We start from the raw sequence: 22,745 nt of genomic DNA on the forward strand, positions 1-22,745 counted from the left end.
TTGCAGATATCTTGTTTTTAATTTTTTTTTCTAAAGCCAAAAATAGGAAAGAAAGAAAAAAGCAAGCTGTTGGCAGTTTAATCAGAGTGTTTTTATACCACATTCTGCCATTTTTTTTGTTTCTTCATATTGCCCCTTCTTTTATACAGAAGTAAAGTTTATAAAATTTTCATGAGTTTTATTTTAATGTGGAATGTGTTATGAAAATTCACTTATGCCTGTAGGGGGGAACATGCTGCCTCTATAACCATTAGGAGTTTCACTTTTCTTTAGAGAGGCTTATTTTAATGTTTCCTATGTAGAGCTTTGGTATTTTCCCTTCAGTTTACAAACGTGTATCATTTCTTCAGCAGACAATCAGCCACGATCCTTGCCTGCACAGTGGATTTAAAATCAACTTTAAATTACTGAAGAATTGCACTTCAAGTGGTCTCAAGAGACTGGAGAAGCAGGTCTTCACTATAATGGAAGAGGCCAAGAGCTCAAAGAATGGAAATCATGACCCAAGGAAGTCTGTCCGTCTTGTCTGTGAGGAAGGCAAAGCAGTCAAAGTTACAAATAATCAAAATTATAAACATAATAGAAATGACAAATCTGTGAAGGATATTGGGAGAAGTTCTCCAAGCGGGAACAACAGCAAAAAAAGTAAACAAAATGATGTTTTTCCTGAAAAACAAGGAGAAAATAAATCATGCAAAGTTAATAGTTGTAATCCTGGAACTAAAGATACAGTATCAAGCGTTCAGGATCGAAGTCATGGAAAAGCAAAAAAAAATTCTAATATATCATCAGCAGTGGAAAACCTGAAACAAACAAAAGCTCAACAAGTGGGAGAAAACTTTCCAGGCTCCCATGTTTCAGGGAATGGGGTCAGTGCGGAAACCTTAACAGCTGCTCAGAAAGGGAAACTGGCATTGGAAAATCCACTGGGAGTTCATGCGTTGGAGACTAGTGTTGATCAAACTGGTGATCCTGGTAAGACTGCTTCAGATCAAAGAAAACTGGAACAGAAGCCTGATGACTTCAGTGAGTATTATTCAGCACTGCTTTACTTGTTTTTGTTCTGGTAAAATGGTTAACAATCTGAAATGGGCTTTGAAATGTGTATATTGGTGTAATTTTTTCTTTTTTTCTTTTTTTTTTTTTTTTTTTACATATAGTAAGTTGCTGACTGCATTTACAGAGAACATATTAATATAAGCATGTTACATAGAGCATAAGAGATTATGGTAATAGCTGTCCCTTTTTCTTCTGCCTAAGACCTAAATGTCTTTGCAAGAGACTTAGAGTGCGTGGGTTTCAGGCAATTTTGGGAATATAATGTCTTGGGCTGGGGGAGAACCCTTCATAACATCACTGCCATTTATGGAAATGCCAGATATTCCTGCTTTTCAGAAAGAGCAGGAGAAAAAATCTGCAATAAGTCATTTTTTTTTTTTTTTATAGGTATGAGGAAAATATTTACCTTTTTTCTGAGGTTGTTACATTCTTTTTATTACTAAAAATGCTTAAAAGATGGTTTGGCAGATGGCTGTTTAATTTAGGGAGCTGTGGAATGCTTCCCATCCATCAGTGGTTACCCTTATGAGTGTTCAATTTTTGTGTCTTTTTCAATTTCAAAATTAAATATCTGGATCAGGATTTGTCTCGTTTTAAGTTAGCTCCTCATCACAGACTTAGTCACGCTTCTTCAGAACACAGTGTTTTCTAATAAAATACTGCTTTACAACGGCAATGTCAGAGTGCAGAGCTTCTACTTGAAATATTTCCCACTACTGCAACAGCTACAGCAGTGGCTTGTGGAGCAATACAAGGGAAAATATTAAAGTGCATTTTTTTTTTTAGCTATGCTTATAAAAAAAAAAAAAAAACTTAACAGGAAAAACAAGTTGAAATGGCAGCGTCCTCTGATCAGCCAGCTCTTTGTAGACTGCCATCATGTGCTGTAGGGACCATCTGTCACCGACAAACCAGGACTTGAAAACTTGCTCACTTTTTTATTTTTTTCCTAGTTAGTCAGGGAGGTGGAGGGTGTAAAGATCTTGGATTTAAAAAAAAAAAAAAAATAGGGTGGGGAGGAAACCCTCTCACCTTTGGTGATGCAAAAACTACTGGAAGAATTTAAGATGAAGATGTTTGTAGAGCTTAATGAGCAATGAACAACTCATAGGCATCTGGAGGAACTGGACTTTTGGAATTGACTGGTGTGTGTTTGTGAGTAGCAGCGTTCCAGAACTCCGTGGTTGCTAGCCCTTGGTGGCAAGGTGTCACGGTCTGTTCAGATGCAACTCCAACAGCCTTCTGACCTGAGCGGTTGAAATATCTGGTAACTGGCGTTGTAAGGTCATTTGGATGAGTGTCTTTAAAGCGATTTTATGACTGTTTCTATAGCAAAATGTATTGGGTGGAAAAAAAAAAAGCCTAGTATTTTTATGTCTGTTAAGTATAGCATTAGGATCTCGTGTTTTCTATTCTGAATAACAAAAAAAACTTTTTTGCCTTGAAGAACTTTGTAGAGATTATGAAGCTAGGACTGAAATACAGAACAAATCCACCTTGTTTGTTTTTTTCTTCTCTTTTTGATAGTGTGCTTAGTAGTACAGTAGTCTTTGAAGTCTCTCCAAAATACTGGTTAACATACTGGAAAGATTCTAATGTCTAAGGTGGTCAGATGGTCAGACTTCGGACAAAAAAACAACCCTAGAATATCGCTCCAGTTTGTGTCTGGCTTCTTAATGAGATGCTCTTAGCTGCTTTGGCTTCTGTACTCTAACCTTTACTTTCCTCTGAAGAAAACGACTGTTTCTTTCTCTAGGTAAAATAAAGAATTCTGAATCGACTAAAGAACATACCTTGGAAGCTGATTATTTAGAAAACACTGCTGTTATTGATGAATCTAATCTGACAGCTGAACAGCAACTGGGATTGAAACAAGCTGAAGAACGTCTGGAAAGAGATTATATCTCCCGACTTGAAAAAGTAGGTTGAGTTATTTATCCGTTAAAAAAGAAAATGGATGTCTTCTTTCACTGTCATCACCATATTTCAGGTTAGGTGGTATTTCCACTGTAGCCTGTTGCCTCTGTTTCTTTCTTCTTTATGGTGAATCACTTAAGTGATACTAACCGTAGTAGTTGACTGAGTCATTCATTGTGACAAAATATACAGACTGAAAATTTACTGTGCCTTTTTTGGTACGTGGAGTGTTTATAGAACAGTATTTTTTAAAAGTTTGCAGACCTGAAGGTTTTCAGTTTTATACTTTTGGAAGATTTTCTAGGAAGTCCATTTACCTGGAAACTTGGGTTATAGGATTGAGAGGAACTTCATTTTATCTTCAGTATACTAGCCTTTTACAAGTACAAATCACCTCTATTTAAGACAAAACCTTAAAAATGTTTTTTCTAAGTTGTTTTAGTAATCTCAAGGGAAACAAATTTTGATGTCATTATAAGTGTAACTCAGAAGTTTTTTCTTGATGTCTAACTTAAGTGTCTCTTGGAGTATTTTAATCCCTTGGATGCTGTCCTAAGATCTAACTTTCTTCAGCAATTTTCTACACATTTGAAGATCATTACTTTACATCTTCTTTTTGAAGATCATTACATTATATCTCCTTGCAGGCATGTCTTCCAATAGGATTTTGACTTAGAATCATTAAGCTTGGAAAAGACCTCCAAGATCATCTGGTCTGGCTTGTAGATTGACCAGCTCCCCACATCCTTTTCTTAAGAAATGTCCAACCAGGTGTTCCCTGCACTGTATTTCTTGCAGTTCACCATTTCTAAGGAAGAACAATACTTTGATACTATTTAATTGCAAGTTAATTACTCCATTTCTCTCATTTGCTGTGATCACTGAATTATTGTCTTACAAAGTCTGTAGTCTCACAATGGTGTTTTTCTCATGTGTAGTCAACATACGCTGTATTGCATTTCGTAAGTCTTTAACAAAAATGTGAAAGATTCTCACCCCAGAAGGACCTCTGTTGAAAACTATTTGGCACATGCTTTTAGACTGGTGGTGAACCAGTCTAAGGATGCGTGCTATGAGGACAGTTTTCTGAGCAGCTTCATTCTCACCTTATTCTTTATTTAGATAGTATTTATGGTCTCCTTTTAGAGTGATACTGTCAAGTGACAAAAACGTTGTAAAATTCAAGATGCAACATCTGCTGTTTCTTCAAGCTCTATGATTTTCTTTTAGAAAGGCAACCCTGAAATAGGTTTAGTACAGTTTGTTTATAGCACCTATGACCCACTTTTTTCCTATATGCTTATTAATAACTTATTTGTTACAGTATTTTTCCGGACACTAATACTGACTGGCCTGTAATTCATTGGTTCATCCTTTCTAGCATTTTAAAGATAGTCTCGAGTTTTGCTTTTCTAGTGATCTGGAACCTTCCCATTAAAATCTATCTGGCTCTGAGGTGGATTAGCACTGTGAAGAGCAAAGCACAAACTTCACCAGACCTGGCTTCTTCTAAGGCATCTGATTTACTGAAATATTTGTGTTTGTTTTTTTTTTTATTGTTTGTTTCTCATTCTTTCATTGGTCTTATGCATAACTAGATGGTGAAAATAGGCTTTATGACAGAGGCAAAATAAAAAAGCATTACGTGATTCAACCTTTCTGGCAATAATATCTGTTGGCATAATACTACAGATCAGTGTAGGAAAGAAATATCCAATCATTTTTAATACTGTTTTTGCTGATAGTTTCAGAAGAGTGTTAAAGTATTATTTTTGATCTGCTTCAGTCATCGGCTATTGAATACTTGAGCTAGCCAAATGTAACTGTAGATTGTGTTCCAAATAGGTATTTAATTTCATTTTATTAGGTAACAATCTCATTAAAATAAGGATGAAGAGACTTAGCGATGAGTGTCATGACAGTGTTACTGTAAATTGATCTGTAGTTGGAGACTCAGGGCTTCATTTTCCTTTTTTTTTTTTTTATATTTTTTTTTCCAAAAGCGAAAGATAGATTCATTATATGGAAAAACCTGCCCAAATTCAGCAGTGGTTTAGATCTTCAGTATAAGAAATAAGTGTTCTCTGTTCATTCATTGTTATGTCACTGTTTAAACAGCTGGTGTTTTTGGTATACTTTTCAGAATTAGTAAATATGGATATATTAAAATTAGGATGAAAATTCTAAGTAGGTGTGTTTTGCTCTCTTCCTATTATAGCTGATAGCAATTATTAGAAAAGCCCTAACAAGTCTGCAGGAAAACGAAGGCTTTTCTTTGGGACCCGTTCAAGAGCAACATGAGGAAGAACTGTCCCTCTTGGTCTTTGACGTGAACATATAAAAAGGTTTCCTATAGCTGTGCTTTATTAGAGTAAGAAACCATAACTGCAGGATGAGAGAGATTAAAGTAGAATTTCAAGAACAACACCACATCTTCGCAGAGACTGTCCTTTCTGCCTTTTGATCTTGTAGTTCTCTGTGTTTTCCTTGTTGAAAAACTCCACATTGTGCCCTCCTGAACCCTAAGAATATGAAGATTTTTTTTTTTCCGTTGTTTCTTAAGGCTTGTCTGCTCAACTGCTTCTTGCAGACTCTTGAGTCCGTCAGGCTGCAGCTCCCCATTTGGGTACTCTGTCTCTCCCAGCCTGTCCATCCAAAATGCTGAGCATAACAAATTGTTACTCAAAATGGAATAATTTTATCCCTTGTCAGAGGATCCCACCTTATCCAGGGTATAGTCATCAGTAAGTCAGAAACTGGCTATCTTTCTCCTTGTTGGCCAGCTGAACCCTTTTAAATAGAAAAAAAAATGCAGTACTTGCACAGCGCACTCTGAATATGCTAGCCAAACAACAACACCATCTGTCATAACATGTATAGTAGATAATGTGATGAATACTTCCTATTTTCTCATCAGAGAAAGGCGGATAGATGCTGAGATTTAATAAATCCATAGTTATTAAAAGCTTGAGCTGACAAGGGAATGGCTTACTGGCCTCTAGTTCAGCCTTAAGAGGCATAAACTCTTCAGTCTTAATCTTGCATCACTAAAATCTACTGGGAAGTGTAATGTCCAACTCATCTCATTTCCTTTCTTCATGCTCCCCACGTGTCATATGGGTAAAAATCCATTTCCACCGTGTTTTCTGAAGATTAGTTAATGTTTGCAAAGCACCTTGACATTACAAATGTTACATAATTGTTACATAGAATTTGTTATTCAAACAGTTGAGTTTTTCAGACACAATTGGCAGAAACATTTTCTTTTAATCTATGGCCATTTTTCCCCAGCGCTCCCCAGAATACACCAACTGTCAGTATCTATGCAAGCTCTGCTTAGTTCACATTGAAAATATCCAGGGAGCTCACAAGCATATTAAAGAAAAGCGTCATAAGAAAAATATAATGGTAAGTTAACAAATAAAAATTATGAATGATTTTTCCTGTTTTTCTTAAAGATTTTTTTTTTTTGTTATGTGGTATATTCTCTTTGGTCATCTTCATTTAGGTGAAAGTTTGTGTGTGCTGAGCAGAGATCCACAAATTTCTGTTGCTCCTTTTCTGTTTGAGAGGAAGGGCTTGATATCTGTCCAGACAGAGAGGAAAGAACATTTTTGGCCATTACTTCTGAATTAGTGTCTCTGAGTAGTGGGCAGTTCATCGCACTTAGTAAGAGAAGGCAAGGTAACTTAGGTGAGAAATGTATTTAGTTCTTCAGTTTCTTTCAAAAGTAATACCACTGGTAGCAAGACCTCCAGGGGCTGGAGTTGGGGTTGGGATTTTTTTTGTGTGTTTTCATGTGTGTGTGTTTTTCTATTTTTTTCTCTTTTGTCTGACTTGTTAGGTTTTATCTATATCCTTTCTAGGATGGGAAAGCAGAGGGGATAGTATGTCTGGATGAAAGAAAGAGCTAAAGCAGAGAGGGATTCATTTCCTGAGATGTCACTCATCAACTCTCTGGGGTTACAAAGGGGTTTGATATGAAAAATATCTGTACAGTTCTAAGGTTTTCAGTAAAAAAAAAAAAAAAAAAAAAGTGGTTTCCTTATTAGATACTCTTGTTACTGTTTGTGTTGTTTTAAGAAATGTTACATGCACAGATTTTCATGCCAACCCATTTTTGTAAATGTTGATAGAACTACAAAATCACAAATACATAGTTTTGTGTTTCAGATGGCTTGAATAATCTTCCTACACCTGTTTCCCAAAGTTCAGTCTATTATTCTTGTTTCCGTGCATTTCTTACCAAACTGGTTTGTAATTAATGCTCTATTTCTCTTAAATTTGCAAGTCATCACCTGGAAAAGTGAATGCTGTAGATCCTAAGAATCTTGTAAAGGAACACTTTTGTTTTTATGTTCAGTTACTAGTTGAAAAGGATACTGTTTTTTTTTTTTTTTTTCCTCTTTCTGGCTGTTAACTTGCACCAAGGAAAAAATAAATGACCAACAACTGAACAATAATGGCAACAGACCATCCCCACATTTGATATGGAAACACTTCTGTACCATGCTTTGCATCTGGGCATGGAAACAAAAATTGAGAGGTTTCTTTACCACTGAATGGAAATGCTAGAGAACAGGGAGTGGTTTCAGTTCTTAACACTTGCCTTCAAATAGTTTTATGTTGTACACCACATTGCAGTGGTAAGTGGTGTGTAACTGTCTAAATGTAACAACATAAAATTACAGCTCAAATTATTAGATGTAGGACTGTCAGATAAGCTTTGTAGCAGCTCTCGTTCCTTGATCGAGAAAATACATAAAGCAGTGACATTAAAAACAAAACATAAAAACAAAAACCTCAACCACTCACTTTTAAAAATGTGCATATTCTGTCTTATCTTTTCAAGTGAGAAAAGAAGAAGAGGTGATAGATGAAACCTAGTACTAATCAAACATTATTTTCATACCGGACTGATGTGTTGTCTTAGTGCATAAATATTTTCTGGTTATTATTTATTTATGGTGTCAGTCAGATTTTGTTTAGTTGATGAATTTGTGGAAAAAAGTTGTTTCACTTGTCCCTAAATGACTTGATGCATCTGACATATTAATTGCTGTTGGATTAAAATTCATTTTAATCTGATGCACTAAACCCAGCACTTTCTAGCACTGGCTGTTTAGGCATCAGTGGGAGGAGATTCAACTTCTTAAAAGCTTCTTGGAGCTAAGAATATCTTTTCTGCCACTGATACCTTTCCTTCAGATACAATCCACTCGTAAAATCTGTGTAATTCTAGAAAATCTTTTTCAACTCATTTTCAACTCAGTTACTTTTATTATGTAGGAACAGTTAGAGCTTTTTATTTCCTTGGATGATTTCTGTTTCAGAACTGTCAGAAAATGTGGTTCAGGAATGTAGCACACCAGATTTTTTCCCCAGTTGCCAGCTGTGAGACATGTTCTCTTTTAAACACTGAGCATCTACTGTCATTTGTGAGCCGCACTACTGCATGTGCCAGTTAGGCTGGGCAGAGTTCCTACCTTTGAAAATGTTTGGTCAGGACCCCATGTAAATAAGAACACAAACAGCAAACGATGCATTGCTTACATACCATGCAGTACTATGAGATACATACATTGATACATATATACTACGACATAACCTTTTCTCTTAAAATATCAGTTTTTACTTTTATCATCCAACAATTATTCAGGAAAAACAAGAAGAAAATGAGCTGCGTGCCCTCCCACCCCCTTCTTCTGCACAGTTGGCTGCTCTGAGTTTTACACTCATTGAGGCAGCAAATGAACAAGGCATATCAGATGATGACTTCAGAATTCGTCAAGAAATTGTAAACGAGATGGAGAAAATTATTCAACAGCCCTTACCAGGTATCCATAGTATCCTCCATTTTCTCTAGGTGAAAATTGTTCTTTTTATTAATGGTGAATTAATACATTTGAGGTTAAAGTATCTTTATATCATATGATATTAATATATATAGGCATTTTAATACTGACTGGCAGTTGATTTTTTTTAAAAAAAGCTAACAAATCTACAAAAGGAGGAAAATATGATTGTCCTTACCTTTGCTTCTTTCTGGTATGTGTTTATTGAAGCTATTGATCCTCTTTTAACATCATGATTTTTGATGAAGGTTGGAAATTTCCACCAAATATTTCCTTCCAGGTTATGTTTAAAGCCTCAGCCACTGAGGATCTCCCTCAGGCTGTAGTGCTACAAATCTTTCCACCTGTATCTAACTTAGCAGTTAGGTATAATTGTCTGTGGCTTTTATAATGTGACTTGTTTTTCAAGTGCACTTAATTATGCTAGCATGAATGATGGAAGGGGTTAGGAGGGAAAAAATGAGAAGATGCTTGAAATCAAATGAAAAGAATATGTATCTTTTTTTCCTACCAGTCCTTAAGTTATTTGTGGTATCTTTCAGACTCTTTCCTCCTCCCCCCCCCCCAGCCCAAATCTATGCTTTAAAAAAATAAAAAATAGACCTCAGTGGTTTTGGTACTAATCCGTAACTGTTCATTAAAACAAGTCATTCAGGTCAGCAAAGGTTATTGTTTAACAAGTATTTCTTCTTCTGTATATTTATAACTAGTGAGCAGTAAATGGAAGGAGGTGTACTGAGAGGTCAACTGGTGCTTCCAAAAGTCCCTTGAATTCTAGAGGTCTCTTAAAAAGGTCAAAATACTACATTTACTTAGCTATATATAAATATCATACCTCATCTGCCCTCTCCTTGATCAAAATGCGTTATGTTGATTAAAAACAAACAAACAAACAAAAAAAAACAGTCTGAGTAAGTATAATGTTTAGTCACGTTTATGTCTTCAGTGGCTCAATAAAGTTCCTAAAAATTGTCTGGATAAGTTAATTTTTTCCCCTTTCATATATGCAGTGTGGTACTGTAGTAGAACATGTTAATTCAAATCTAATTAATAGTACTGTTGGAAAATAAAGTAACCTAAATGTACACATAGACAAACATATAGACAAAATAAACTCTGGGACTTGTCTCTTTGCATTGATTTCCCATTATCTTCTGTAGTGCAATTGATACTGGAAATTTGAGAGCTAATTTTTGGAGCTGCCATAATGTTGACATTATGTGATCAATGGTTTGCTTTTCAGTGAATCTGAATGGAACAAAGTAATAACGGCATTGAGAAAAACTTTTTATTTAATCTGTATTAAAACTGGGTTGATTTTCTGACTTTCTATTTATTTTAGAAATACCTTACTTCTTCCACTTTGCTTTGTAAAAATATTGTAGTAAGAAGGATATTTTTTACTTTCTTTGCTGTAGGATTATCAGCCTTAGTTTTAGGAGCTGTATTATTTTTTTTAAACATAAGAATGCTAAGTAGAGGTAGGGTTTGTAGGGTAGAACTTGGATAAATGTGTTTGCTTTGTGGTATTGCCACATGTGGCTCCTATTACAGACTTCTGTTCTGACACACTATTGAGTTTTCCTCTGATAGTATTTTAATATAAGAGAAAACAAAAGAAATGATAACTATTTTTGTAAATAATTGTGAAGATTACTGGTGTCATTCAGCTGCTTGAATTGTTTGGGGTGATGAGCTGATGTGGAGCGGTGTGTCTGTAGCAGTGAGTGGCAACTTACTTCCCATTTCAAAGCCTATAGTGTTTTAGTGAATGTGTTTTCAAAAGTTGTAAATTAGGAAAAAAAATCAACTCACATATGGTGTAGCAAACACGGGATGTTCTGACATGGTTTTCTAATGCTTGAAGTCGTGATAGAACTATGCAAAAATTACTGCTACTATGAAAATCTACAGGAAGCAGTTACAGGGGATTGTTTATTCATATATTTAGTATACGCAAATTCATTTTGAGAGAACTAGTTTCCACACAGTGAGAAATAGACAAAGGATTTTTTGAAGGTGTGTATGTGTAAGGTTTATTTTCTCTTATGAGTTATTTTATGGTGGTTCTGCTGGAAAGTATTTGGTCAGAACACAAAGGCAATATGAAAAAATGCAAGAAAAAGCCGCTTTGCTCTGAGCCTGTTTGAACACTGGAACAAGTTGCTTAGAGAAGTTATAAAGTCTCCTTTTTTGGAGATATTTAAAACCCACCTAGACACAGTCCTGAGCATCCTCACCTCAGGGTGACTGTGTGTGAGCAGGAGGCTGAACTAGAGGGCCTTCAGAGGTCCCTTTTGACCTCAGCCATTCTGTGGTGAGAATCCTTGTGAGGGGTTCTGTGATCCCTCCTCACTGCCCCGAATGATAAGTGATTTGGAAGGGGTTGAGAATAGTCTTAATTTTCAGATGGCATAAATATGTCAGAGCCTTAATATGTATACATTAAAGGAAAGTTTTAGTCTATAGAAATTGATTAATGAAGTGGGATGAATTACTGTTTATGGACTGGAATGACATTTTTCATCATATCATTACTGAATGGTTACTTTCTAATTAGTTTAGACTAGGTCTGTTGTATATCATTGCAGGTAAGGAACTGTATTAACTACAAAAATACTGTTAAATGGGTACTCTGGCTTGAATTATGTTGAAGTTTTGTTTTATATGCATGTTTCATAGTGAATTGTGCGTAGGAACTTGCTAATGTCATTGGTGGAGTTTGTAGTTTATATAAAAATATTTGACAAAAGTGTATGAGGCAACAAAGAACTTTGTAACTGGCTAACTGCTCCTGTAAAATCACATTATTAACAAAAAAAGTAATTAAAATCTTGCACTGAGATGATGACACTTACTGTAAGTCCATAGTTAGTTTCATTAAAAACTAAATCTACAGGCTGCATTGCAAAATTATTTCAAAATAGCTTGAAAAATTTTAGACATTTGGCAGTTTTACTATTTGAATTACTAGTTTTCCTGTGATGCTGTGCTATACAAATAACTAGACTTCACAGGAATGAGAAAGTGGTTCAGTATTTATTAATCTGGGAGTACTACTTGGGAGTTAGAGTATCACCATTAACTATTTTTTTTTTTCTAGCTAATAATTATAAATAATTGTTTCTCTGTCTTCCAGACTGTTCACTGAGGATGTATGGCTCCTGTTTAACTCGGTTCGCTTTTAAAACCAGCGATGTTAACATTGATATAAAGTTCCCCCCTAAGGTGAGTAGATATTATCTTGTTTTAACTTAAACATTTTTTTAATCGAGTCCATTTGTTTCTTCTGCATTGCCTTAATCTTCTGTTGGGACCTACTCTTTTTAGAACAGCATGAAGTGTATAATCTTTGATTTGGTGTCAGGTGTACTATGAATCAAGTGCTAAAGTGTTCCATTATTTACTAGACAACTTGAATTCCATGTTTTGCACATTCTTCTGCTAGCCTTTCTTAAAATTTGTCGAAGAAGCATTGAGGCAGTATGAAAATAGTTGGCTCCAGCTAAGAGTGCTATTATGCACTCAGGATTCAGACAGCAGAATCTCCTAAGTCTTAATCTCCTGTCCCTTTTTTTTTTTTTTTTTTTTTTAAGAGGTTCATCTAACAGTGACAACTTTCCTTTGATGTTTTAGACAATTACAAATAGATGCCATATCCCAGGTTACGGTTCGCTGTGGTGCAGAAATCCTGCAGAGCAATATAACTTCCCTTTAAATGTTGGAATTGTTAGTTCATGTTTAGTATGTGATATGAGCAAGATATTTGTTAGAGACACAGCTGATGAACTTGCTCTTGGCCAGTATGTGTTCTGGATCTGGATACATATTTACACATAAAATTTTGCAATGATACAGCAGTTAGGAAATGAAATGAAGCCTTTTTCAAAAAAGTGTTTGTGGAGCATGTTGTGTCACTTCACAGAAGCTTAGAAATGGTGCTAATTTGTAGTTTTCTTTGAACAATTTACAGTGTATCCTTGAAACACTACTTCAAAAGTTATAGTTGATTTCTGGGAAGAAAAGCAAACTCATTGAAAATGTTAACCTTTAAAAACCATTGGGAAAGAAAGTTCTGACATCAAATACTTTGTAATTGTGCATTTCTAGTGGCATATTTTCACCTTGTTACTATATGGCATATAAAACATCATCACCGTGCAACTTAAATAGTTTGAAATCAAGTGTAAAATAGGTTAGTCTGAATAATGTAAACTGTTCTAATTTTGTCATTTTAGATGAGTCAACCAGATGTTCTGATACAGGTGCTTGAAATCTTGAAGAACAGCGGTGAGTCTTAGATGCATCTTATTCCTATTTAATTAAAATTCCAATTACTATTCACTTGTTTTTATGCTTAACTTTTTATTAAACTTTATTAAAAAATATTTTCAACCACATTATCTGAATTGTTTTTGAGTGTGATTTTTATGACCATCAGTGCTTGTCTAAGTGCAGCAGGAGGATGGCCACCCAGGTAGTCCAGCCATTTTGGACTGTCAGAATTAGCAGCAATACTTTTTGACCTGGTATCTCAAACATTTTCACTTTATAGGAGAAATTCCAAGCAGTAAACTTGGCAGCCACTTTCCACTTATATACAAACATTAGTGGGAACTATTACAAGACTTCTGGAATTTTGTTCTGTCAGGAAGTTATCTAGCTGCTTATCTTGAGCCAGGTGACACAAGTAACATTGCATTTTTGATCTTTTAGACAACGTATAATAGATCAGCTCCACTTGAAAGGAGTGAAAGTAACCAGAAAATAATGCTTAGTGGTTAGAAATGCAGCACTTAATTTGAATTTCTTTGTAAATGTTTGGTATAAATGTAACGTTAAATTTTGAAGACACAACTGGGAAAACTATGGACAACTTCGATGTCTAGTGTTTTTTTCTCCTTGCTTAGCTGTCTACTCAGACGTGGAGTCAGATTTTCATGCCAAAGTTCCTGTTGTCTTTTGCAAAGATATTAAAAGGTATGTGTCATTGGAAAGGATTTTAATGAGATTCCGCTTTCTGCTATGCTTGTTCATATCGGCTGCTTGTGTGCACTTGTGACGATAAGTGTTAGCTGACTTTCACATCAAAAGGGAATTGCTGATAACAAAAATAAAATCTAGAAAGGAAGCTTAGCTATGTTCATGTGCCTGGACTAGACAAGATACATAGATCTCGTTGGTTGTAGGAGTCTGAAAATAAAATTTCTACTTGTAGTTAAAGGAAATGTGACTGAACGGGACTCAGTTTATTTTAAATATTTAAATTAAATATTTAAGCATTAACATTAAAGTTTATTTACATACACTTAATATTTTAAATTTAATATTTAAATTTAATATTTTAAATTCAATACTAATATTTAATATTTAAAGTTTCTGCCATTAGATTAATCCAATTGTTTGAAAAGATTTTATAAGATTCACATTGCCAGTAAAGACATGTCATATGTCAGTGTTGTAAATTCCTAAGCAGTAGCAACCTACAAAACGAAATGTAGTTGTTGAATGATGTTCACATTGTTTTGACTGACTAGAAGCGTATGATTGAAGTTCTGGGGAATTAAATGCAACAAGGATGGGCGTATCTTTTTCTGCATTTGTAGATTATACAAATACATTTTAAGTATTAAGAGAATTGAAATAATTATTTTGAGAATCAAAACAAAAAGTATTTAGATAAACTTTTCTGTGGACTTAACAACTCTTACATGAAGCTGACCTGGTTTTATATGTTTATTTAGTGCGTGGAAGATGTACATGGAGTTTGTGAGTTGTGTAAGATTGCACAATTAAGTAATGGCAGAACTTGAACTCAGAGCAAATTCTTCTGTATTTTTAGTTGTACTGTAATGACATTTTTTATTTTTACATTTAATGAATTTCTGTAAGTTCCAGATTCAACTGATGAGTTAATAGGAAAGAAAATTAGAGTATATTCCATAGCTTTTGTTTAAAAGATCGGGATCTTTCATAGGGAGACACCTTAATGAATGTTTTTAGTATGGTGGAAATGCCCGCCCCCCCCCCCCCCCCCCCCCCCCCCCAAGAAAATGTTTGGGTACTCAAAGAGTTAACTATTTTTTGTTTCTTTTCTGTCTTGCATTTGCAATTACAGTGGTTTGACATGTAAAGTAAGTGCTAGAAATGATGTGGCTTGCCTTACAACTGACCTTCTGGCTGCACTTGGTAAACTGGAGCCTGTCCTCATCCCCTTGGTTTTGGCTTTCCGCTACTGGGCTAGAGTAAGTTTATAAACATTGAGGATATTTAAATATGTTTATTTCCTATTTTTAAGTACTGTGTACAGTGTAATGTATAATATACCACAGATGTATTTGTAGAACAGAACTTCATACCATTAGTTCACCTCTGTTACCTCAACGTGCCAGAATGTAACTGAAGACTTTGTTGGTGAAATTATATACGTTTCTGGAGCTCCCACTATTCTGTTGGCAAGCTAGTGTTCTGGTTTCTTAAAAATGGTTAATTTTCCTTAAAAACTAGCTCAGCAGAACAAACAGGTCTTGCAAACGCCCTGCTGTTGAGGTAGCATTGAAAAAAGGTACATTTGCTCAAAAAGAGGCTGTTGCCATATCCTGCTGTATTTCTTACAGATGTCAGTGGAGACCAGAGGAATCAAGTTAGTGTTCACAGCCAGCGTTTAACTGCCATGAAATGGAATAATGAAATTGCTGTCAGGCCATAGTTAAAACGTCTTTGCTTTATCAAAAAACTACTTTTTTAATGCTATTAATGTTGTATGATTTAGTAAGGTGTTTTGACTAAAATATCTGCTTTATAATATTTAAAGAAACAGCAATAGAAACTACGAAGAAAAACTATTTGACATCTGATACATATATTACATGTCTCATGAGTTCCCATGAGAAAGATCAATATCAAATTACAACCAGATGCATAGAATCTCCATACATGAGATACCTACCGCACAGTAGCAAGTACCTGGCAGTTGACTGGAATTGTAGATAGGAACATAAATGTGCCCTACAATCACAAAATGTGAAGAAACTAAGGAAAGTAATAGAAAATAAATTAGTGTAACTAAAACTGTATGAGTTATTTTAACTTGCATTTTCTTTATACATGGCCTGACTGACCTATGCTTTTAATTGTGGCAAATACTACAAGAAAAGTGGTGTGTTGTATTATGATCTGGATCACAGATGAACAATTGATGACTGAGAATTGATTGTACTACTTTACCATTTTTTCTATGCATTTCTAAAAATAAAATGAAACACATTGTTGATTGTGGTTTTTGAGAAAAAGGGTTTTCCATTTGGCTTTAGTGTTTATCTCACATCGTTTCTTAAATATTTGTGTTTTTATGATATATCTTAAATTGAAATGCTGATGTTATACCAGAAAAGTAATGGTTTTATTCTCTTACAGCTCTGCCACATTGACTGTCAGGCTGAAGGTGGAATTCCTTCATATTCCTTTGCCTTAATGGTGATATTTTTTCTTCAACAAAGAAAACCACCTATTTTACCATCCTATTTGGGTAATTGGGTAAGTGTTTTGATAATACAGTAACCCTACTGTTAACATTGAAATAATCTCAGTAATTTCTGTAAGGTCATAAAATATGGAAAAACAATTTGCTTGAGAAATTTGTAAATAGAACGTACTGGTATTTAATCCTCATACAGGTGATGCCTAAAGACAGCTGCTATAGCCTGTGCAGTTGTACCAAGCTGTATTTTGGAGGAAGGGGAAATACTTTGTACTTTAAATTTACTTTTCTGTCGTCAGTTATTCTTGAGAGGGTTAAATATTACAAATGTCATTGTTGCTTTTGGTGAAAACTTTTGGTTGTGTGTGTTATATACAGTCTTGTTTCAGAACTGCTCTAATTGTTGTTAGATTGAAGGCTTTGATTCAAAGAAGCCAGATGACCACCAACTGAAAGGTATAGAAGAAGAGAAGTTTGTACGGTGGGAGTACAAACCACCAACAAATGGTTCAGCAAAAAACTCAGTTGGAGCAGAAGGTAAAACTAAAGTTGAACAACAAAAAGGTGGTGGTAAGAAGGTAACCAGCTCAGAAGTGGAAAGCCAAAATAATACAAAGGAGAAACACGGCAATGTAAGTCAATGGTTTTATTTCGCTGAAATCATATTCTGTGTCCTAGTCCTGTTTTTGATCTTTAAACATTATACTGGATGGAACCAGGAAAAAAAAAAAGGCTGTATTAGTGCAGCTGAGTGTTCTTATCTGTCTATTTCAGTCACTCTTAGCATTCAAAACCCCTCACCAAGTTTCACTGGGGCAACTGTGGTTAGAACTGTTGAAGTTTTACACACTGGAATTTGCTTTGGAGGAATATGTCATCAGCATACGGGTACAAGAACTCTTAACCAGAGAGAACAAGAACTGGCCTAAAAGGCGGATAGCCATTGAAGGTAGGATAATACCTTTTTCTAGTTCTGTAGTCATCATACGTTATTATCTTCATATACCCTGTACTTAACAGGTCTGTCGCAGCATATCTGGACAGTAAATTAAATGACATTGGAGAGGAAAGTTTTCTTGTTTGTTTTCTTTTTTTGGTATATTCTGTCAACTGTTTAGACTGTTTACAGACCATTTTTCTCTGTAACATTACTTTTTGCAATTCTAGTCCTTAAAAAAACAACGTGTAAATTTTTCTCACCGTTTCTTAACGTTCTGTTCTTATCTCCATCTATTTATTTCTGTAAACCATTAATTCTGTAAACTGTTATTTTTTTCCTTTTTGTTAATTCTGATATTATGAATTTTTGGCATCTCTACATGCATTGCCATAACTGCAATGTATTTTGAGTGTTGCCAGCTATCAGTTTTTCTGATTCTGGTGCAGGTTGGGCAGAGAGGTTAACTCTGATCAGGGTGAACTGGAGCAAACCACTGAAGTAACCGCTGCCCCTTTCCCTGTTGGTAGTATTTCCATGCTGTGAAACTGAATAGCATGTCATAGACTATGCTTCATGGTCTGAATACCATGGTCTGAGAAATGCTTTTGTGGGGAGAAGACCATGTGAATTTAATGGTAATACGTAACCTGAGTTATGTATGTTGGGGAGAGAAAGACAAAGAAAGAAATGTGTTTTGTTTGTTACTTCTTTATAACTGGAAGACGTCTTTATTTCTGTTCCTCAGCTCAGAAAAAATATGTAAACGATACTTAACAGGGAAAGTCACAGAGCAATGCATGGCATTCTGAATTGGCCTTAAGAATACAAGAATTGGGGATGTGAGGAAGGCTAAGAAACCATTTAAGGTGATATTTTTATAAAAGCATGAGTAATGAATTTTGGACACAGTTGATACAGATATGTTGATGAATTGTGTTTTCTGTAACACATATGAGGTGAGAGAGGGGTAAGGATAAATAGGTCAAGGAGAATCGTACAGGTAAAGAACAAGTTACTAAAGGAATATTGAAGGACCAGTCAGTAAGGTTTTCCTTCTCCTTACTTTTCCTTCTAATTCAGGTAATGAATTGTTGAGGCGTATGTCAAGTAGAGGGTCTTGAAATCACTCACAAGGCTTTCTTTTCCCAATTCTTTTCTTCCCACTACTTTCCTTCGATAAGTTTTAGCTAGAAAGCTTTAAAATTAGACTAGTACGTAGTCAGTGTGAGGGAAACTAAAACCTGTAAGATGAAAGTACAAATTCTCGAGAAAGAAAGATTGTATTGGGCTTCTGTTGCTTGTGTTTTTTGTGTGTGCAGTAGTGTCTTTGTTTTTTTAATGTAAAATTTGTAACTGAAACTTTGAAGTGAGTAACAGAATCTCAATTTGATGCTGTCTTCCAAGGGAAACGTAGAGCAACTATGTAAGTGCTCTTTTTACTTGGAAAAAAATGTTTGATCTAGAAATTGCTAGGAAGGACTAAGAATGAAACCTGGTGAGATTAGTTCACGTCATACTTATAACCATAATATTACTCTTAGATAAATTAATTTTGTACTGAAAATGCAAATCTTCTTTAATGAAGAAAAATGTGCAGGCAGACTTACAAAGGCAAAATACATGTACGTTTATTTTCATTTCTAGCTTAGAAGTTCACCATGATATAGTGGCATAATGTACCTGTGTTTTTTCCTTTTAAAACTAACTCTATTCAGGGTAGCTTATGTTAGTTGGCCATTTGTGGCCACACGTGTTGTTTTGTATGGAGGAAATCCAAGAAGCCTTATGGGCCCTACATTGTTTAAGTGTATCCAAATGTGGTTCTGGATTACGTTATAAGAATCTTTCACTTTGAACTACTGTATCATAATTTAAGTGTTTTAACTACTTTAGTCTGGATTAGCTATTTGAAATGCAGCAATTAAAGATTGCTAATGAAATTATTGTTTTTCTTCCTAGATCCTTTTGCACTAAAGAGGAATGTTGCACGAAGTCTAAATAGCCAGATGGTATTTGAGTACATCCTGGAGCGATTTAGGACAGCGTATAAATATTTTGCATGTCCACAAAGTAAAGATGGGATTAAATCCAAGCCAGATACCAGAAAGAAAGAAAAAGGGAAAATTAATAAGAAATCCACAAGATCTGAAGAATCTGTTGCCAACTGTTGCCTTCCACAAGGGAAAAAAGTTGTAGATAAACAAAATACAGGAAGTGGATGTAACATACCAGAGAATGATCTTGAATGTAATGAAATGGTAGAATGTGTAGCCAAAAAATATACTTCCAAGAACAGAGACTCTTTGCTACTTTCAACATTGGACTCTAGTTATGATGAAGACAAAGAAACAGCTTTATCCCTTATTTCTAACGAGTGCTGTGAATTAAAGCAAAAGTCACTTAAAGAGAGGGAGGATCTAGAAATTTCAGAAGCTTGTCTAACTGAAGGTGAGCTAAGCCACCATTGTAACTGCAGTGAACATCAGTCCTATGACACAAATTCTAGTAATGAATTTTCTGATGCTGAAAGTAGACAGAATTTGGTAACAGAGTCTTCTCAGAATCAGTGCACTGGCACACCAGCTACCTCGCACAACTGCAAAGCAATGGTGGAAGCTCACGATCTCAAAGATGAAGGCAGACTCTCTACGGAAGAAATGCATTATGTATTTGATAAGTTTATTTTAACTTCAGGAAAGGTAAGTGGCTTATTTAAGCTGTGCTGGTATGAGTGGGCTGGTATTCTCAAATAACTAAAATTAAGGGTGGATGGGTAATGGGATTTTCTATCTGTTGTTCCAGTCTGTTATGAATGGTAGCTCTGGCATTTTTAGAGTACCTGTTACTCTGGACTGAAAACCACTGAACATTTACATCATTTATACTAGGCAGTCTGTTGCCCCCATATTATGCACAGCTTTTTGATTTCCACATCTACTTGTAGAATTTTCAGGTACTCTTATGCACTGTAAGAAATAAATGCAGCCTGTTGAGACGTGCTCGTGTTCTATGTAGATGCTCTGCTGTTCAGATGTTAAATATTCTTGGTTGCATAACTTAAATGCAAATGCTAGATCTGCTGAACAATTTTAAAAGGAAAATGGTGTTTGTGTTTTTTTCTTTTTTTGTAAGCCTCCAACTATAGTATGCAGCATCTGCAAACGGGATGGACATTCCAAAAATGACTGCCCAGAGGATTTTAAGAAAATTGATCTAAAACCACTACCACCATTGACAGACAGGTTTCGAGAAATACTTGATATCGTCTGTAAGAGATGTTTTGGTAAGTTGAACTGTGATATGTGATCTGAAAAAAAAAAAAAAGTTATAGGGTTAAAGTGCTCGTTCTAGTACGTTCAATGCGAAGTTCTGCTAGGTTAGTTACTAAGAAATTGCTGGTGTTCCCAGAAAACTTGTCTCTGGGCAGAACTAGATCTTGTGTTTGTCAATTTGTACGTCATCTTGTGGGAAAATCCCCTTTTGGGTGCAGTGTTTGGCTAATTGCCAAAAGATCAGACATTTGAAAGAAAATCCTAGCAACTGTAATGACATCATAAAAAGAAGGAAAAACATTTTAATTGATATTCAAGGAGAGCAAATGTTTGTTTAAAAAATGTATATAATCAGATTATTTTAATTAGCTGAAAAGATTTTTGAGGTAGCAGAATGTCACAGGTTGACTGTGTTTTAACTTGTTTTTATTTAGATGAATTATCTCCTCCTTTATCTGAGCAACAAAACAGAGAACAAATTCTGGCAAGTTTGGAAAGATTTATTCGAAAAGAGTATAACGGTATGTAACTGTAGGTAGTGATTCTTGATACTGCTTTCTCCACTGAAGTTGTCCAGTGTGAAGTTTTTTAATTCACCTCATTAATGCTCATTGTCCATGTTTAAAGCAGTGGCATCTGGTTTTAACTCTGCGTGTAAGCCTATCTTGTAGTCTTCTAAAGCGAACATCCGTCCTGTGCCGTTCCATGGGAGAGTCTCCAGAGTGTAGGAAAAGCTGCAAGAGTGATAATGCAGATACAGAACTATTGCAGTCAGGACAAAAAAAGCAAAAGACTGAATGGGTCCTGGCCAGCTGGGTTTCATGTTATCTGAGTTGTGGGCCAAGTACTTTAGTTGCCAAGTCACCAGTGTTCGAGTGTCTTGGAAATCTTAGTTTATATCTTCATGTCCCTTTTATAAAATAGGAAGAAGTATCATATTGTAGTGATGGAATCAAGGCATGGAGATGAGAAGTGACCTTTTTGGAGATGCTATAAAATAGTGCTAGAGGCAGGTACCAAACACAGGTCTCCTGAATTCCAGTCCATTGCTTTACACAGAAGACCATTCATTTTGCTGTAGCTGGCCAGTGATCAAGGAACTGTGAATTACACTTCTGTCTGCTGGCTGTGCCCTCCACTTACTGGCAGCAGCTGACGATTGAGACCTGTTACAGAGCCTTGAAATACTTTAAGATTTTGGATTCCATTAAAGGTTTAGGGCTCCAGTTTAGCAGCAAAATGTATTTTAAGAAGAAATTGCTTTCTCTTGGCTACATAACTTTCTTTTCCCTTACAAGAATGGAAATGCATTACAATATTTTGTTTCAAACAAAAATGTGTGTTGTATATAAAACCGTTTTGAAATACTGCTCTGTAAAGTATTATTATTCTTACATTGTTCAAGAAGATAAAAGCAATGTTATGGCTATAGAAACTTAATGAGGGCAAATTTACATAGTAACGGGAACAATATGCAACATAGATCCGGTAATATTTTTGGTTCCATTTATATTTTAAGTACCTTACCCCACAGACAAAGCAGAGCTATTTTGAGTTTTACTGCTGTCGGGGGTTGCACGTTGATTTATTTAAAAAAGGAAAGTGCAGTTGCATATTAAAAATAAATAAATAAATAAAATTACTGCGCTTAAGGATGACATTTAAATGGCTAGTGACACTGTAACACACCTCACTCAAAAATTGCATGTTTTTTCTTCCTACCTCACTTTGTATAAATCAGTTCAAATAGTATGCTTCTTCCATCATCAAATACAAATTGTTAGAAATGATGTTGTAAGATTGTCTAAAACTCATTTTTATGTGCACCCAGACATCTCAAGTAAGCAGTATTCCATGGTAAGCACTTACTGTTAAACCGCAAAAGAACTCTGTTTTACTTTATTTGATTTTTTGATCTACTTTCTTGATCAGACAAAGCCAGACTTTGCTTGTTTGGCTCTTCAAAAAATGGATTTGGATTTCGGGACAGTGATCTAGATATCTGCATGACATTGGAAGGGCATGAAAATGCGGAGGTAAGAACTCCTGAAGTTGGTGTGTTTTACTGTTTAAATTCAAGACCTCTATAAGGTTTTTCATTCAGTTTGGATTTCTGTGCACAGAGCAGGTAGGATTTTGCTAGTAGCACACTGGCTTGTTGTACTCCACACAACTGAAGCAAGATAAGATACAGCTTAGTTTACTTAGTGCTCTGTAGGTAG

The 22,745-nt window shown here is 35.3% G+C and overlaps 1 protein-coding gene across 3 annotated transcripts in view; it reads left to right on the forward strand.

The window, feature by feature from the left end:
- TUT4 (terminal uridylyl transferase 4) overlaps positions 1–22,745 on the forward strand; it is a 43,734-nt gene that overhangs the window by 8,051 nt on the left and 12,938 nt on the right. For 2 of the 3 annotated variants that reach the window (XM_084291345.1, XM_084291347.1), the window contains exons 2-16: positions 351–1,026; positions 2,816–2,979; positions 6,268–6,384; positions 8,636–8,813; positions 11,971–12,059; positions 13,070–13,121; positions 13,742–13,811; positions 14,950–15,076; positions 16,248–16,367; positions 16,722–16,943; positions 17,086–17,260; positions 19,211–19,950; positions 20,384–20,534; positions 20,958–21,044; positions 22,456–22,559. In XM_084291345.1, coding sequence (XP_084147471.1) covers positions 465–1,026; positions 2,816–2,979; positions 6,268–6,384; positions 8,636–8,813; positions 11,971–12,059; positions 13,070–13,121; positions 13,742–13,811; positions 14,950–15,076; positions 16,248–16,367; positions 16,722–16,943; positions 17,086–17,260; positions 19,211–19,950; positions 20,384–20,534; positions 20,958–21,044; positions 22,456–22,559 — 2,958 coding nt within the window. In that variant the 5' untranslated portion in view covers positions 351–464. The remainder of the gene's footprint in view (positions 1–350; positions 1,027–2,815; positions 2,980–6,267; positions 6,385–8,635; positions 8,814–11,970; positions 12,060–13,069; positions 13,122–13,741; positions 13,812–14,949; positions 15,077–16,247; positions 16,368–16,721; positions 16,944–17,085; positions 17,261–19,210; positions 19,951–20,383; positions 20,535–20,957; positions 21,045–22,455; positions 22,560–22,745) is intronic. The other variant, XM_084291346.1, reaches the window with a different exon arrangement.

The sequence above is a fragment of the Netta rufina genome (genome assembly GCF_964035555.1).
Source record: "Netta rufina genome assembly, chromosome: 8".
Taxonomy (NCBI): domain Eukaryota; kingdom Metazoa; phylum Chordata; class Aves; order Anseriformes; family Anatidae; genus Netta; species Netta rufina.